The sequence below is a fragment of the Hyperolius riggenbachi genome, chromosome 2 (assembly GCF_040937935.1).
Source record: "Hyperolius riggenbachi isolate aHypRig1 chromosome 2, aHypRig1.pri, whole genome shotgun sequence".
NCBI classification, from domain to species: domain Eukaryota; kingdom Metazoa; phylum Chordata; class Amphibia; order Anura; family Hyperoliidae; genus Hyperolius; species Hyperolius riggenbachi.
The window spans coordinates 100775625-100792296 of NC_090647.1; the positions used below are offsets into that span (position 1 = coordinate 100775625).

Genomic DNA, 16672 nt, shown 5'->3' on the forward strand with positions numbered 1-16672 from the left:
CCTTTCCGTTTCCAGGGCTGTCCTGTGTTCAAATTTGCCACCACCCGGAGCCCTCAGAAGCACTGCTGTTCCCGGGAGGTGTATTCACTTTTGTAAAGGTGGCCATACACTGGCCCGATTCCCGGCCGTTTCGACAGCAGATTCGATCCTGGGATCGAATCTGCTGCCAATCGTTCGCGGTAAACGCCGCCGACGATCCGATTTCCTCCCGAAATCGGATCGGTCTGTCGATCGCGCCGTGCGGGAAATTACCCTCGATCGCCCGCGGGTAAAGTGCGCGTCGCTAGCGGCGGCCGATCCGATGAAAAATACATTACCTGATGCGGGCTCCCGGGCGTCTTCTCCGCATCTTCTCAGCGCTGCACCCGCTCCATCCCGGCGCTTCCTGGGTCACTGCAGTGACCCAGGAAGTTCAAATAGAGGGCGCTCTATTTGAACTTCCTGGTCACGGAGTGACACAGGAAGCGCCGAGATGAAGCAAGAACAGAGCGGTGCAGCGTGGAGAAGATGCCCGGGAGCCAGCGTCAGGTAATGTATGCGCGGGGGGAGGACAGGCGGCAGGAGCAGCTGAACAGATTGTGATCGGTTTCAGGCTGAAATCGATTCACAATCTGTTTGCAGTAAGGGCAGCCATACGATCCCTATCTGATCAGATTCGATCAGATAGGGATCTGTCAGCTGGTCGATCTGATGGCACATCGACCAGTGTATGGCTGCCTTTAACCATGCTCTAGTACAATTTGTTACTTGCTGGGTGCTGAAAGAGTATCTTGTAGATAACACAAGAAAACAAAACACATCCTGTTAGAATACTTAGGAGAAAAGTTAAGTGAATCAGGACCATAATGAGATGATGATTGATTGGGGGCGTCACCGAGCTGTACAAAGCTTGTGGCTGCAATGGGGAGAGGGAAATTACACCACATCTCTGCTGACATTTCATGTAATAAAAAAAGATCATTATATATTACTAGGTCTAAGGCCCGTTTAAAAACAAGCGCTAGGCTCTTGCCGCATAGGCCGCGCACGTTGCGCAGTAGTGTGCATGCATGTCTACGCACACTGCCCCACGCACATCACATGCAACCACACATCCAAGGTGAAACTTTATTGGTTCCATATAAAACATACAGCCAACGTTTCGGAGCCACGTGAGGGTCCCTTTGTCAAGGCACAATTTGCTTGAAGGCAAAAATCTGTCTGCCGCTGTAAACAAGTTCCTGTAGGGTTACATGAGAGTAGGATTCCTCTAGACCATAGTTCCCCAATCCTGTCCTCAAGGTCCACCAACAGTACACATTTTGCAAGAAACCACAAACATGCACAGGTGAGGTAATTCCCTTTCTGGGAAAAGTTATTGAAAAGGCTGTCTACCTCCAACTTGAAGCCAGGCTCTCCAGAAACAACATCCTTGACCCTCTTCAATCTGGCTTCAGGAAATATCACAGCTGTGAAACAGCCCTCACCCAGATTTGCAATGATCTGCTCATTGCAAGAGACAAAGGTCAATGTTCCATCCTGATTTTGCTCGACCTCTCAGCGGCTTTTGACACAGTCGATCATGAAATCTTGCTCAACAGGCTACAAGAGCACTGTGGCATAGATGGCGTTGTTCTCGGGTGGTTCAACTCCTTCCTGGCTGGCAGAACACAAAGGGTAGCCTTAGGGCCCTTCCTCTCCAACCCTGTACCACTAAAATACGGTGTACCTCAGGGCGCAATATTATCCCCTTTACTTTTCACCATATACATGCTGCCACTTGGAGAAATCATACAAAAACATGGCCTGACATATCATTGCTATGCTGATGACACCCAGCTATATTTGTCATTCAAACCTGGCGTCACAGACCCTACTCCACAAATAAACGCATGCTTAGCTGAGCTTCAGGAGTGGATGAATAACAATTGGCTAAAACTTAATGCTGACAAAACTGAGGTTCTTGTTATCGAGGGCCAGGGCTCAACAGCAAAGCAGCTCCAGTCTCAACCAACACCGCTAAGGATAGGGAGCTCAGAACTGAACAACTCAGACTGTGTGCGCAGCCTGGGAGTACTGATTGATGGGAAATTAAGCTTCAGGAATCAAATCTCAGCTGTTGTGAAACATTCCTTCTTTCATCTAAGGAATATTGCAACGATTAAACACCTAATTCCTTCAGTGGATCTTCCAACCCTAGTACATGCCTTCGTCACATCAAGGTTAGACTACTGCAACGTCCTCTACACAGGCCTGCATAAGAAAGACTTACGCCGCCTGCAATTAGTACAGAATGCCGCCGCAAGGCTGTTAACAAGCCAACCCCGCCATTGCCACCAGGGCTGTGGAGTCGGTACAAAAATCTTCCGACTCCAACTCCTCAGTTTATGAAATCACGACTCCGACTCCAACTCCGACTCCGGGTACCCAAAATGGCTCCGACTTAGACTCCTCGACTCCTTAGTCTAATACTTAACTGGGATATAGATTTTGTACAAAAATCAGCCAACTCCGACTCCTCAGTTTATGAAATGAACGACTCCGACTCCGGGTGCCCAAAATTGCCCCGACTCCGACTCCACAGCCCTGATTGCCACATAACACCAACCCTGTGCTCACTCCACTGGCTACCGATAAAATGGAGAATTCTGTTTAAGATTGGCTTACTGACATTCAAATCCTTGCACAGTCTGGGCCCTGGATACCTGAAGGACTTGTTGCAACTGCATCACACCCCCCACAATCTTAGATCAAAAGGACGTAGCACCGTGGTCACCCCCAGAGTCCACCTCAAAACCTTTGGAGACAGAGCCTTTTGTCATGCTGCCCCTACACACTTTGGAACTCCCTGCCACACCCAATCAGGACAGCTCCATCCCTGGAAGCATTTAAGTCTAAACTGAAAACCTACCTCTTTAGTCTGGCATTCATGAACATCTGACTATCTCCTCTGTAACACAACCCAGCCTGCAACCCTGTATTAATCTGAGACACAACTATGCGCTTTGAGTCCTATGGGAGAAAAGCGCTTTACAAATTATTATTATTATTATTTATTGTATTTATAAAGCGCCAACATATTACGCAGTGCTGGACAATAAATAGGGATGTTAATAAATAGGGAATACAAATGTTATTGTATTATTAATTAGTGTCTCAGCAGAGCTGATTAACTACCTTTTTGGATTTCCACAAAACATGCAGTATTGGTGGGCCTTGAGGACAGGGTTGGGTAACACTGCTCTAGACAATCGCACAGGATGTGTACTCAGCAGGTGGCAGCTCTCTTTGATTGATCATTGTACAGAGGGCATCATCCCTTTTTCTCCAGCTGCTGCACTCACCCTAGAGTCAATGGGTTTGATCCTTTAGTTTAGTTAGTTAGTCCTTAATTTGCTAGTAGCGGAAGCATTGCCATTTCAAAGGAAATTAGCATGGGTTTGATCCTTTAAGCTAAATACACACGGGGGACAATTGTCCCCCGTTGCATGAGTGCACGTGAACAGGGAGCGACAGCTCCCTGCCAGCGACAGCTGTCCACACGTCTCGCCAGAAAGGCAGAGACGCGGCGGAAGCTGTTTGTGAATGGAGCATCCCCCGGCCGGATGCTCCATTCACTTGCGTAGGTCTCCTGTCGCTATCCCGCGTACACACGCGGGAGTAGCGACAGTTCCGGCGAGGTTGCAGCGACAGCTGTAGCCGGCGATTGAACATGTCAATCGCCTGGCGACAGCTCCGACGGGCGACGGTTCGGGGCACGCGCGTAATACACACGGGGGAACTGTCGCCGCAACATGCGCGTGCCACGTAGTTGCGGCGACAGCCGTCCCCCGTGAGTATGGACCTTAAAGCTAAGTACTCACGGGGGGACAATTGTAGCTGTCGCTGCGCACGGGAGCGTGTGCGCGACAGTTCGGCGACAGCTCGTCGCCAAGTCCCTCTGCATCCACACGGCAGCAGAGGGATTAGCGATGCGGCGGAAGCTGTCGCCGAGGTTCCTCCCCCCCGCCGGAAGCTCCGTGTGCCGTGTGTGGGTAGCTGTCGCTAGCCCGCATACACATGCGGGACTAGCAACAGTTCCGGCGAGGTTGCGGCGACGGCTGTAGCCGGCGATTGAACATGTCAATCGCCTGGCGACAGCTCCGACGGGCGACGGTTCGGGGCGCGCGCGTCATACACACGGGCGAACCGTCGCCGCAACACGCGCGTGCCACGTGGTTGCGGCGACGGCCGTACCCCGTGTGTATGAGCCTTTAGTGTGTGTGCTTCAGCCCTGCAGACAGTGTGAGAACCTTCAGCAGACCACCCAACTGGTTACAGCGCATCAAGTACACTACTAACACACTCTGGTATGGCCTAGTGTGCAGGGATGTGGAGTCGGAGTAATTTTGGGTGCCTGGAGTCAGAGTCGAGAAAAAATGCACCGACTCCGACTCCTAATGAATTTAAACTGTAATTAAAATAGAAAATATGATAAAATGTTCTATTTCTTAGATAATAGTCATCATAAATAATTTAAATATACAGTAATAGCTGTGCTTAGTCCACAAAAATGAAATAAACCAATCAAAATTAGTTACTTGTGCTGCTTCAATAAAGCAGTCCCCGTATTTTTAAAGTCAGATATACACATCTGATTGTGACTGTATATATGATGTGTACACAGGAATCTCATATATACGAAATAACATCTATGCTGTAAGTATAAAGCCTGATGTGTAGCCGGGTCACTAATAGAGATGGTCAATGAGATGGAAATAATTCTGCGTTAATTCTGATTTTTGCAAATGTATGCACTCTCTTTGCTCATGAAATCAAATAATTTGATATGTTGTTAAAAATTGGTTTGGTGACTATGAATTAAATGGTACCTGTTAAGGATGAAAAGAAAAGTTTTATATATACATGGGGCTTCCTCCAGCCCCCTTCAAGCTTATCAGTCCCTCGCTGTCCTCCTCCGCACCTGGATCTAGAAGTACACTTTTTCCAGAGTAAAATGAGCCATAAATTACTTTTCTCCTATGTTGCTGGCATTTACAGTAGGTTGTAGAAATCTGACAGAAGCGACAGGTTTTGGACTAGTCTATTTATAGGGGATTCTCAGGGATATATTTATTTTCAAATTAGTGAATGGCAGTTGCTCTGTTCAACTGCCAAAAAAACCTGTGTATGGAGCAGGGAGGCTGGCCACCATCATTGTTTAAATCCTTTTTTAGGGAATATCTTTATAAAGAATAAAAGCCTTGCTAAGAATCCCCCATGAAGAGATGGACTAGTCCAAAACCTGTCACTTCTGTCAGAATTCTACTGCCTACTGTAAGTGACAGCAACATAGGAGAAAAGTAATTTATGGCTCATTATACTCTGGAAAAAGTGTACTTATTATTTGTATATGTTTGCACATATTTTAAATTTTATAATTTTTCCCCTTTAAAAAATTAACAACAGTATGGCTGCACCCATTTTGCAAATACAATTACCACTACATGGAACAATCACTGCAATACATAAAACATGAAGAAATACTTTTTAATTTAGTTTAAGTAGACCGGGAATAGCGAGATCAATCAGATTATAAAATCACAATAAGAAGGATAGTTCAAAGCAGCCCATTAAAGCCCTGAGGAAAATGTAAAGAAAAGACGCCCAAGGGAAGAAAAAGAGCTTAGCTATAGAATAATGCTTTGACTCGTCAGACCTTATAAATGAACAATATCGTATTTTGGATTTAAATAGTGGCAGCGTCTACATCAGCATTGTACACTAGGGAGTACAGACTGTAGAGCAGTGATGGCTAACCTTGGCACTCCAGCTGTGGTGGAACTACAAGTCCCATGAGTCAATGCAATACTCTGACAGCTCTAAGCATAACTCGGGGAGGCAGAGGCATGATGGGATTTGTAGTTTTGTCACAGCTGGAGTGCCAAGGTTAGCCATCACTGCTATAGACCATTATAAAACAACGAGATAGAGATAGTAGACATCTGAACAGGCCAGATAATGCATTCTACACTGAGATGGAAAATATGTACTCATTTTAAAAATAGCAGTAATAAGACATAAGGGGAAAGAGACCTCTGTCCATTTTAGCTTACATGGTAAGGGGTTAATGCTGGGAATACACAAGGAGTTTTTTTGGCAGCTAGATGGCTCAAAAAATAATTTCCAACAGGTCCGCTCTGATTTATATTGTTTTTCTTATCGATTTTTTCATGAAAATGAATGGAAATCAATCAGAAAAACATTTGGAAAATCAATCGGAAAATGGTTTGGAAAGTAAAACTGCCAAAAAAACTCATGTATTCCCAGCATAAGATAAGGGAGTACTGGAGTGAAGTCAGCATGTCAGAAGCCTTCTGTAGAAACAGCTACCTCATGAGAACATGGCATCCAGTTCACTCAGAATGAAACCTCTATTGTCAAACTTCAGCATTTTCATTCATGGCACTGTATGGGGAACTCACTGTTCAGATTCCTGTGCGGTCAGAAGTGTACATCTCATACCAGATGTTGCTGTGAAAGGTAAACAAAGTGGCAGCCTGGGTGCAGCAGAAATCAGGCAAGAGGACCTGTGCATCAACCTTTACCAATGTGGTGTGCCTTGTCTCACCTTATGCAGGCAAGTACATACATGTCAGAACAATTTGCTTGACTGTTGAAGGGGAAAGACCTCATACACAAGTACACGCACCCTCCAGGAGGGGTGTTTTTGTGATATCTTGATTAAGGTACACTCCCTTGTCACAAAACGTTGGAATGATGCACAATTGTACAAGAAGAGAGTGCCAACATTTCTGTATTTGCATGACTAAAAGGATCTCTCTCTGGATTCCATAAGTCTGAGCGCCTTACACCTGAAATGAGAGGATTATGGAGGCTGCCATATTTATTTCCTTTTAAATAACCCCAGTTGCCTGGCAACCTGGGGCTTCTGCCAGACCCCTGCAGCCGCCCTGGGCCCACACCAGTACTGAACGATCCTCAGGTCCCCCAATGTGGCTGTTTCGATTCTGGCAGTCGGTGGCCACATGCGTCTTCGTTCTCGCTCCTGTAGCCGGGAATGTCCTGCACAGGCGCAATAGAGATTTTCTTGTACTGCACCTGCGCAGGGCGCTTCTGGCCATGGGAGCACGTACAGGGATCCATGCGGCCCGGGTTACGCAGGCGCAGTGGCCGTCGACTTGCAAGTTGGCGGTAGCGAAACTTAGCCACAGAGGGGGACCAGAGGATCGTTCCAGGATGGCGGGACCCAGGGTGGCTGCAAGGGGCTGCCCCAGGTGAGAGACTTTTTTTCTTTTTAATAATTACAGGTTCCCTTTAAGACTGCAAACCCAAGGAGTGCAAGGCCATAACACTGTTGCATCACCTTATGTTCGGGTAGGAAGGGGCTGGAGAGAGGGTTGCATCTTCACAATCAAAACAAAATTCATGTTTTGAAGAACGTTTTTTTTTGTTTTTTTAGTATTCACCTACTATGAATTTATCAAGCAGCTGAAGCCCCTTACTAGCAATGTCTGACGGATGGTCGTTCTTCTGTACTGTCTGCCTGGGCTGAGGTTGACAAGTCTGACGTGCAAGCGTAGTATGAAAGCATACACTAAACCACACACCAAAAGTGGACGAAACTCAGCAGTGGGTGATGGGTGGTCAAGGACAGCAATTTCAAACTGCCCCTTAGTTATCACAGCACTAAACAAATGTTATGTTGGCATATGTGAATTACAGGCAATGGAACAGAGCTGATAGAAAAATATTGGTAAATTTACAGATACTCTACAATTTAAAGTGTTAATTTTCGTTACTTAAAATATTGGTAATTGTTACCGATATTTTACTATAGCTTAACCTAACCCTACTCTTACACAGAACCCTCCACTACCGATGCCTAACCCTAAGACCCCACCGGTGGTGCCTAACTCAATGACACTCCGGGTGGTGCCTAACCCTAACCACCCCCTCCGCCTGCACAAACCACCTTCCTGGCGCCTAACCAAATCCATCCCCCCTGCACAAGCCTGCTTCCTGATGCCTAACCCTAATCAACCACACACACACACACACACACACACACACACACACACACACACACACACACACACACACACACACACACACACACACACACACACACACACACTTCCCAACACCTGACAGAAGTGACACCTTTTGGATTAGTCTATCTCGCCATAAGAGATTCTCAGCAAGGCTTTTATTCTTTATAAAAACCTGTCACTTCTGTCAGATTTCTACAACCTACTGTAAGTCACAGCAACCTAGGAGAAAAGTAATTTATGTCTCATTTTACTGTGGAAAAAATGTACTTCTTATTTGCATATGTTTGCACATATTTTCAATTTTACAGTTTTTCGCTGTAGTGCCCCTTTAAAGTCTATGTTGGTGCCTCATTTGTCCAGAAGCCGCATGTGCCCGATACCGTTTTGTTGATGAAACATGATCAGTAATGATCCACATTAAATGTCAGTGATACAGATGACACACTGTAGTGTCCCCGGCCTGTAGGGCTGGCATTAGCTGGAGGCGGGTCACAGAATGGCTCACCCTCATGCACAGAGTGGACCAGAAGAAGTGCCAGCTATACACTGACCTCAGAAATGTTTTTGTCAGTCTCCTTCCGCTTCTCTTCCAGTTTTCTCTCAATCCCGACAATGCCAACCGCTTTTATTCTTCCAACCTGTGCAGGAGAGAAAGGAAAGAGGAAGGAACATAAACTCACTGCACTGTATGAAAGAAATCACCGCAGCTTACAGGATGTAAATAAGCTGCCTGAGCATTGTTCATAACACTCTCAGCACGGCTGCTTACAATGGCAGGTAACACACAATGCACTTGTATGCTGGGAGGAAAGAAAAAGGAAGTTTATAACTTTATGCAATTCCGCACATTATCAGCAAACAAGCTAGTTATTAATTACAGCATTTCAATCCGCTGGTTTGTGCATTGCAAAATACTCTGCAGAATCCAGGCAATGGCCATGTGGTCTTTGCTGATGTGACATATTGTTGTCATGCAGCATATCAATTTTACCTCTGGAATTCCCTTCTGCGTGACATTCAGCATTGCTCCAAGCCAATCAAAGCTTCTAGCGCTCACTTAGAAGACAGCTCTTCAGACAAGCAGACAATCTGACTAGTTACGCTCTTGAAACATTGATCAGCTTCTGTCTCCTTCAGCACGCATTGGCAAAGTACTCACTGCACCCTGCTAGCTTTGCACTGCCTGATGCAGCTGCCAGCTTTGCACTGTCAGATGCACCTGCTAGCTTTGCACTGCCTGAGGCAGATGCTAGCTTTGTACTGCCTGTTGCAGCTGCTAGCTTTGCACTGTCCGATGCATCTGCTAGCTTTGCACTGCCTGAGGCAGATGCTAGCTTTGTACTGCCTGTTGCAGCTGCTAGCTTTGCACTGTCCGACGCACCTGCTAGCTTTGTACTGCCTGATGCAACTGCTAGCTATGCAATGCCTGAGGCAGCTGCTAGCTTTGTACTGCCTGTTGCAGCTGCTAGATTTGTAGTGCCTGTTGCAGCTGCTAGCTTTGTACTGCCTGTTGCAGCTGCTAGCTTTGTACTGCCTGTTGCAGCTGCTAGCTTTGTAGTGCCTGTTGCAGCTGCTAGCTTTGCATTGCCTGATGCAGCTGCTAGCTTCGCACAGCCTGGTGAAGCTGCTAGCTTTGCACTGCCTATTGCAACTGCTAGCTTCGCACTGCCTATTGCAACTGCTAGCTTTGCACTGCCTGATGCAGCTGCTAGCTTTGCACTGCCTAATGCAGCTGCTAGCTTTGCACTGCCTAATGCAGCTGCTAGCTTTGCACTGCCTAATGCAGCTGCTAGCTTTGCACTGCCTAATGCAGCTGCTAGCTTTGCACTGCCTAATGCAGCTGCTAGCTTTGCACTGCCTGTTGCAACTGCTAGCTTTGCACTGCCTGTTGCAGCTACCAGATTTGTACGGCCTGGCGCAGCTGCTGGATTTGTACTGCCTGACGCAGCTGCTGGATTTGTACTGCCTGACGCAGCTGCTAGCCTCGCACTGCCTGATGCAGCTGCTAGCTTCGCACTGCCTGACGCAGCTGCTAGCGTTGCACTGCCCAAGACAGCTGTTAGGTTTGTACTGCATGTTGCAGATGCTAGCTTAACACCGCCTGATGCAGATGCTAGTATCGCACTGCCTGACGGAGATGCTAGCTTCACACTGTCGCAGCTGTTAGCTTTATACTGCATGTTGCAGCTGCTAGCTTTGCACTGCCTGAGGCAGCTGCTATCTTTTCTCTGACGCACGCAGCTGCTAGCTTCACACTGCCTGACGCAGCTGCTAGCTTCACACTGCCTGACGCAGCTGCTAGCTTCACACTGCCTGACGCAGCTGCTAGCTTCACACTGCCTGACGCAGCTGCTAGCTTCACACTGCCTGAAGCAGCTGCTAGCTTTGTACAGTCCACTGCAGCAGAAAACTATGGGAACCTTCATTGCACACAATTCCTGCAATTAACCCCACTGGCATCGATTTGTATACCAAATGTTTCTGAACACTATCCCTTCAACATTTTGGTAGTAATATCAAATGTAAATGTCATAGTTTTAGTTGATTTTTGTCAGCTTCGATGTTAATACTGTGTAGCGTATCCTCATTCATTTACTCTTCGTGACCATATGAACTTTTGCTCCGCAGATGTGTCTGTAAATCACTGCTTCTTTCAGCTGTTGCATAGACATGCTCATAGCTTGACATATACTGTCTATCCATCTTAGCCTCTTCTTTTGCTATCAATTTTTCCAAGCATCAAGGATTTCTTCAAAGAATCCGGTCTTCTCCTAATGCAACCAAAGTATTTGAGTTTTACTAGCAGTATCAACCCTTCCAGAGAACACTCTTGAGATACTTCAAACTGGCAGATTTGGAAAATAGGTGACAGGACTGCATTCATATTTTCACAATTCCCATGAGCAGGAAACATGAAAGGAGATTACAGGCTGCTGATTTGCCAGAACCCATAAACATAGGACTAAATAACATTATATTTTCATGCATACTGGAGGCTTGGTAGTAAGTCATGATTCATAGCAAACCAACAAGTGCCAACTGTGTACCCTTGGGGAATCCATTCCTTTCATGCAAACAAAAGCCAAATAAATTGACAGATATTATCCCAGCTACAAGAACTACAGTGGAGAAAATAATAATTTGACCCCTCACTGATTTTGTAAGTTTGTCCAATGACAAAGAAATGAAAAGTCTCAGAACAGTATCATTTCAATGGTAGGTTTATTTTAACAGTGGCAGATAGCACATCAAAAGGAAAATCGAAAAAATAACCTTAAATAAAAGATAGCAACTGATTTGCATTTCATTGAGTGAAATACGTTTTTGAACCCCTACCAACCATTAAGAGTTCTGGCTCCCACAGAGTGGTTAGACACTTCTACTCAATTAGTCACCCTCATTAAGGACACCTGTCTTAACTAGTCACCTGTATAAAAGACACCTGTCCACAGAATCAATCAATCAAGCAGACTCCAAACTCTCCAACATGGGAAAGACCAAAGAGCTGTCCAAGGATGTCAGAGACAAAATTGTAGACCTGCACAAGGCTGGAATGGGCTACAAAACCATTAGCAAGAAGCTGAGAGAAGGTGACAACTGTTGGTGCGATTGTTCGAAAATGGAAGGAGCACAAAATGACCATCAATCAACATCGCTCTGGGGCTCCACGCAAGATCTCACCTCGTGGGGTGTCAATGGTTCTGAGAAAGGTGAAAAAGCATCCTAGAACTACACGGGAGGAGTTAGTGAATGACCTCAAATTAGCAGGGACCACAGTCACCAAGAAAACCATTGGAAACACATTACACCGCAATGGATTAAAATCCTGCAGGGCTCGCAAGGTCCCCCTGCTCAAGAAGGCACATGTGCAGGCCCGTCTGAAGTTTGCCAATGAACACCTGAATGATTCTGTGAGTGACTGGGAGAAGGTGCTGTGGTCTGATGAGACCAAAATAGAGCTCTTTGGCATTAACTCAACTCGCTGTGTTTGGAGGAAGAAAAATGCTGCCTATGACCCCCAAAACACCGTCCCCACCGTCAAGCATGGGGGTGGAAACATTTTGCTTTGGGGGTGTTTTTCTGCTAAGGGCACAGGACAACTTAATCGCATTAACGTGAAAATGGACGGAGCCATGTATCGTGAAATCCTGAACGATAACCTCCTTCCCTCTGCCAGGAAACTGAAAATGGGTCGTGGATGGGTGTTCCAGCACGACAATGACCCAAAACATACAGCAAAGGCAACAAAGGAGTGGCTCAAGAAGAAGCACATTTAGGTCATGGAGTGGCCTAGTCAGTCTCCGGACCTTAATCCAATAGAAAACCTATGGAGGGAGCTCAAGCTCAGAGTCGCACAGAGACAGCCTCGAAACCTTATGGATTTAGAGATGATCTGCAAAGAGGAGTGGACCAACATTCCTCCTAAAATGTTTGCAAACTTGGTCATCAATTACAAGAAACGTTTGACCTCTGTGCTTGCAAACAAGGGTTTTTCCACTAAGTATTAAGTCTTTTATTGTTAGAGGGTTCAAAAACTTATTTCACTCAATGAAATGCAAATCAGTTGCTATCTTTTATTTAAGGTTATTTCTTCGATTTTCCTTTTGATGTGCTATCTGCCACTGTTAAAATAAACCTACCATTGAAATGATACTGTTCTGAGACTTTTCATTTCTTTGTCATTGGACAAACTTACAAAATCAGTGAGGGGTCAAATAATTATTTCCTCCACTGTATATGTTAGAGCACAAGTCGTTTTGCAATATAGAGATTATGTGATGACCAGTGGGTATTTTAGAAAGAATTGCATAGCCCCCGTTACATTTATTAGGGTTCCTGAACCGACATGTGACAAAAGATAAACATAAGTCCTACTAGGAATCTATGTAAATAAAGCAGTCACACAGAAAGTAAAATTTTCCCCCAAATACTGGAAAGTAAATGTAATGCCAAACTCCTATCTGGCTGAAAACAATGCTAATAAGGTTATAAAGCTGAAAAGTTGAATGAAGCAGATTTTATATCAGACTGTCATGGCTGCTGTTTAGAATTCAGTCTTAAAAATTGTTAAACTAAAAAAAAGGCTCTGTTCTAGGTTACTAATGTTCTATTTACCATAAATACTACACATACAGTTATCTTGTAATTTTTATTTAGTTCAGGTTTGCTTTAAAGTGAAAAATGAGGGGAAAGAAAATGCCCCTAGGGGGATACTTACCTCAGGAGGGAGAAGCCTCTGGATCCTAAAAGGGGCTTCACCTGTCCTCCTCGCTAGGGGGGATCCATTTCCCTTGGGCTATGGTGGAAATAGCTGAGCCTGATCGCGTCTGCTCTACTGTGATGACTGCTTGCGCCTGCACAGTAGAACAGATCTGACTGTGCTTGACTATTTGCACTGGAGCCGGAGTGGAGAGCCGCTAGTGCATCTGCATGCACCGGTTACTGAGCGCACTGGTTACTTGTTTTTCCAGGGCTGCCAGCGCTGGAACCCCTCTGTTGAGGAGGACGGGGAAAGCCTCATTAGGATCCAGGGGCTTTCCCTCCCAAGGTAAGTATCTTATTAAAAAGGAAGTCATAGGTCTATGGAAAGCAATTTTTATCAAGGGGATCTACGTAGAGCAATCCTGAACTGAAACATCAAACATTGGTGGGACAATGGCTGGGGCGGCGTCACAAGGTCGATTTCTGGGAGATTTCATGCTGAAATTGATCAGTAATCGGCCTGCAGTGTATGGGCAGCCAACAGATCTCTGTCCGATCAGATTCGATCACAGAGAGATCTGTCTCTTTGTTGATCAGCCGCCAAAATTGCTAGATGTATGGACACCTCAACAAGATTTACCTGAGGACCTTTGTTTATCTGAAGAGAAGGCGTTGTTCGTTCCCATCTCCTTTGCGTCAGCTCCTCTGATAGTCGTCGATTGAACTGAACAGAAATCCAACAGGATATGGTAAGTAGAAGACAAAAATTCCATTCATAGATCACGCAGATAAATAATATAAGGATTATGACGTATGTACATAAAGATATTCATGTTTCAGCAGGTAACTAGTGATCAATTGCTTACATTCCTCCATAGCCATTTAAACTGAAAATAATTACAAACGGCAAAGAATGTCAGACAGCAGGGAAAACTGGACTAATACTAGTGATGCAAATGAAGCAAATAGCTGCAATTCTGAAAAAGGCATAGCAAATGATTGTTTTTTCTGGCTGCTGGGAAAAGCCCACCATATGGATGTGGGTTCTGCATAGGTGTGCTATGGGTGCTATTCTCAAAAGCGCTTGTGCTCTCTTTTGTAGTAGACGTTTGGCACTGCGTCATTCTAAAAATCAGTTTATTTATAATCCAGCAAAAAGAATGGTTTACAAACAAAGATTAAGGCCTTGTTCAAATTATATATCGTCAGCACTATCGCAAGTGCTGAGCGATTTATAGAGTGATTTTGTCAGCACTTTTCCCAGTGAATTTCGCTTAGAAAAGCGCTTTTGTGGAGCAATGTTTTTTTTTTCACTTCCCAACGTCAGTCAGGAAGTGAACTCTGACTAGGAAATGAATAAATACAATGGATTTATTCATTAAAGCGACTGGGAAATCGCAATTCAAATCACTTTTTCAAGCGCTTTGCGATTTCCCTATACTTTCTATTGAATCGCAAACGCTCAGACAGAAAATGGTGCAGGAGACGTGTTTGCGATTGGATAGAAAGCTCATCGCTTATGTGAGAACACTCATATAAGCTAACATTGCACTAACGATTTTAAGGCGATTTTTTAAATCGCCAGCGCTAAAAAAAAAAAAGCAAAATCGCACTTAGTGTGAACAAGCCCTAAGAGTCTGTGAAACATGCTATAACTTTTTACCCACTCTATACATTTATGTGTTAAAGGAATAGATGAACAACATCAAATATTAGTAAGGTATATGTAAAATCCTAATAGTGGGGGATCCTGGCACCCCCACCCTCTGCTAAATCACGAACTAGCATTTGTCCCCAACAGAAACATTGTAATTTTTGCTTAAAGCTGACAAGCTCTCTTGCACAGCACACAATGAAAAGTCTTTATTCCACATATAGTTGGGGAAGAAATTCACTTCTCTGTGTTATTTGTTTAGGCAGATCAACTTGTCTAACAATAATTTATCAGCAACTGAATAGACAGCAGGAGAGCTCTGCCTAGGCAGCTCTCCATATAGTAAACACTGAGAAGTAACCCTTTCAGAGCCTTCTGCAGAAGTGAAACCAAGTAAAACGTCAGAGTTTTTTCGGACTTCCAATACTTTTTTTTTATAAAGGTCATCATGCTGTGGCTAATCTTTTAGAGCAGAGAAAGACCCCTGTTAAAGTCTGCAACTGATGGAGAAGCGGGTTACTGCGCAACACGACATCCCAGCCGCGTGCCTTGACTGCCTTTCCATGGCCGGGAGCAAACAGCGCATGCGCAGTACCCCGCGACTTGCCTGGGAGGACACAGAGGGCGCTGACAGACTACAGGGGGCTGGAAGGAGCCCCAGGTGAGCAAAAATCCTCTTGTTCCCCCCATCCTGGGTAAACTTTAACCAAGAGATCAGCACTTGGCTTATCCATAAATATCAGATCTCATGCGGATGGGGCTCCATCAATCCTTAAAGAGAACCAGAGATGAAGCACCCTCTTGTATTTTACCTTATAAATCAGTGGGAACATGACAGTAAACACCTAATCTGCCCTTTGTTTCATTGTTCTCTGTGTAATCTTAATGTTATCACCTCTGATAAGAATCCCCGACTGAGAAGTCAGGCTGCTCCGTCTAGCTTTGCTACAGAAAGATTATAGCTAAGTCTGTCTTCTGTGGTGTTATTTCAAGCCCAAGCCTGCCCCCTTGTGGCTTTGCTATAATGACTCAGCAATAATCATTCCCAGCAAAGCCAGATTTAATTGCTCAGTCTGGGATTCTTGTGACTGCTGCTAACAGACACTTTTAGCAGTGAGGGTGAAACAGAGAGCATGGTAAGTGTTTTCTCTAATGTTCTTACTGATATACATGGTGAAATACACAAGGGTGCTTCGTCTCTGGTTCCCTTTAACCTTAGCTTTAACTCCACTGCCCAACTCTTGCACTCACTATTAAAAAAATGCAAATCGTGTTATTTCACTGAATAGCATTCAACTGACTGATTCTAGAAATCACCAACACCTTCAGGATAGAGCACCAAGTAACTTTCCCCTCTAGGGACCTTGGAAAGAAGGATGGCATCCCAGGAATCTACCTCAGACATTGCTGAGAATAGGGAATTTCAGAAGGTGGAAGTTTGTGAAGCAGTGGTCACATGACTACTATCTATTCAGTTATTTACAAGTGGTTTTTTTTTTTGTAACTATTACTGAGGGCTCATTCACACTGGAGGAGTTTTCATCCTTTTTTCACGCGCGGGCGATTTAAAATTGCCCCCCAAACACTTGTGCAATGAATGTCTATGAGAAGGTACATATTAGCGCGGGTTGTGCGCTGTTCGTTCAGTAAAGCGGTGTGTGGACTATTTTTGAAGCGATTCCGCCTCAATGTAAGGTATAGGAGAAACGCAAAACGCTCACAAAATCGATTTGTGCAGCGATTGCGTTCACATTTTTGAAGGATACCCGAAGTGACATGTGAC

General features: G+C 45.0%; 1 protein-coding gene across 1 annotated transcript in view; it reads right to left on the reverse strand.

The window, feature by feature from the left end:
• The window catches only part of VPS36 (vacuolar protein sorting 36 homolog), an 83362-nt gene that overhangs the window by 33810 nt on the left and 32880 nt on the right, over positions 1-16672 (reverse strand). Inside the window, exons 5-6 of the mRNA XM_068267114.1 lie at positions 13876-13959; positions 8585-8671 (exon numbers count right to left, since the gene is read on the reverse strand). Coding sequence (XP_068123215.1) covers positions 8585-8671; positions 13876-13959 — 171 coding nt within the window. The remainder of the gene's footprint in view (positions 1-8584; positions 8672-13875; positions 13960-16672) is intronic.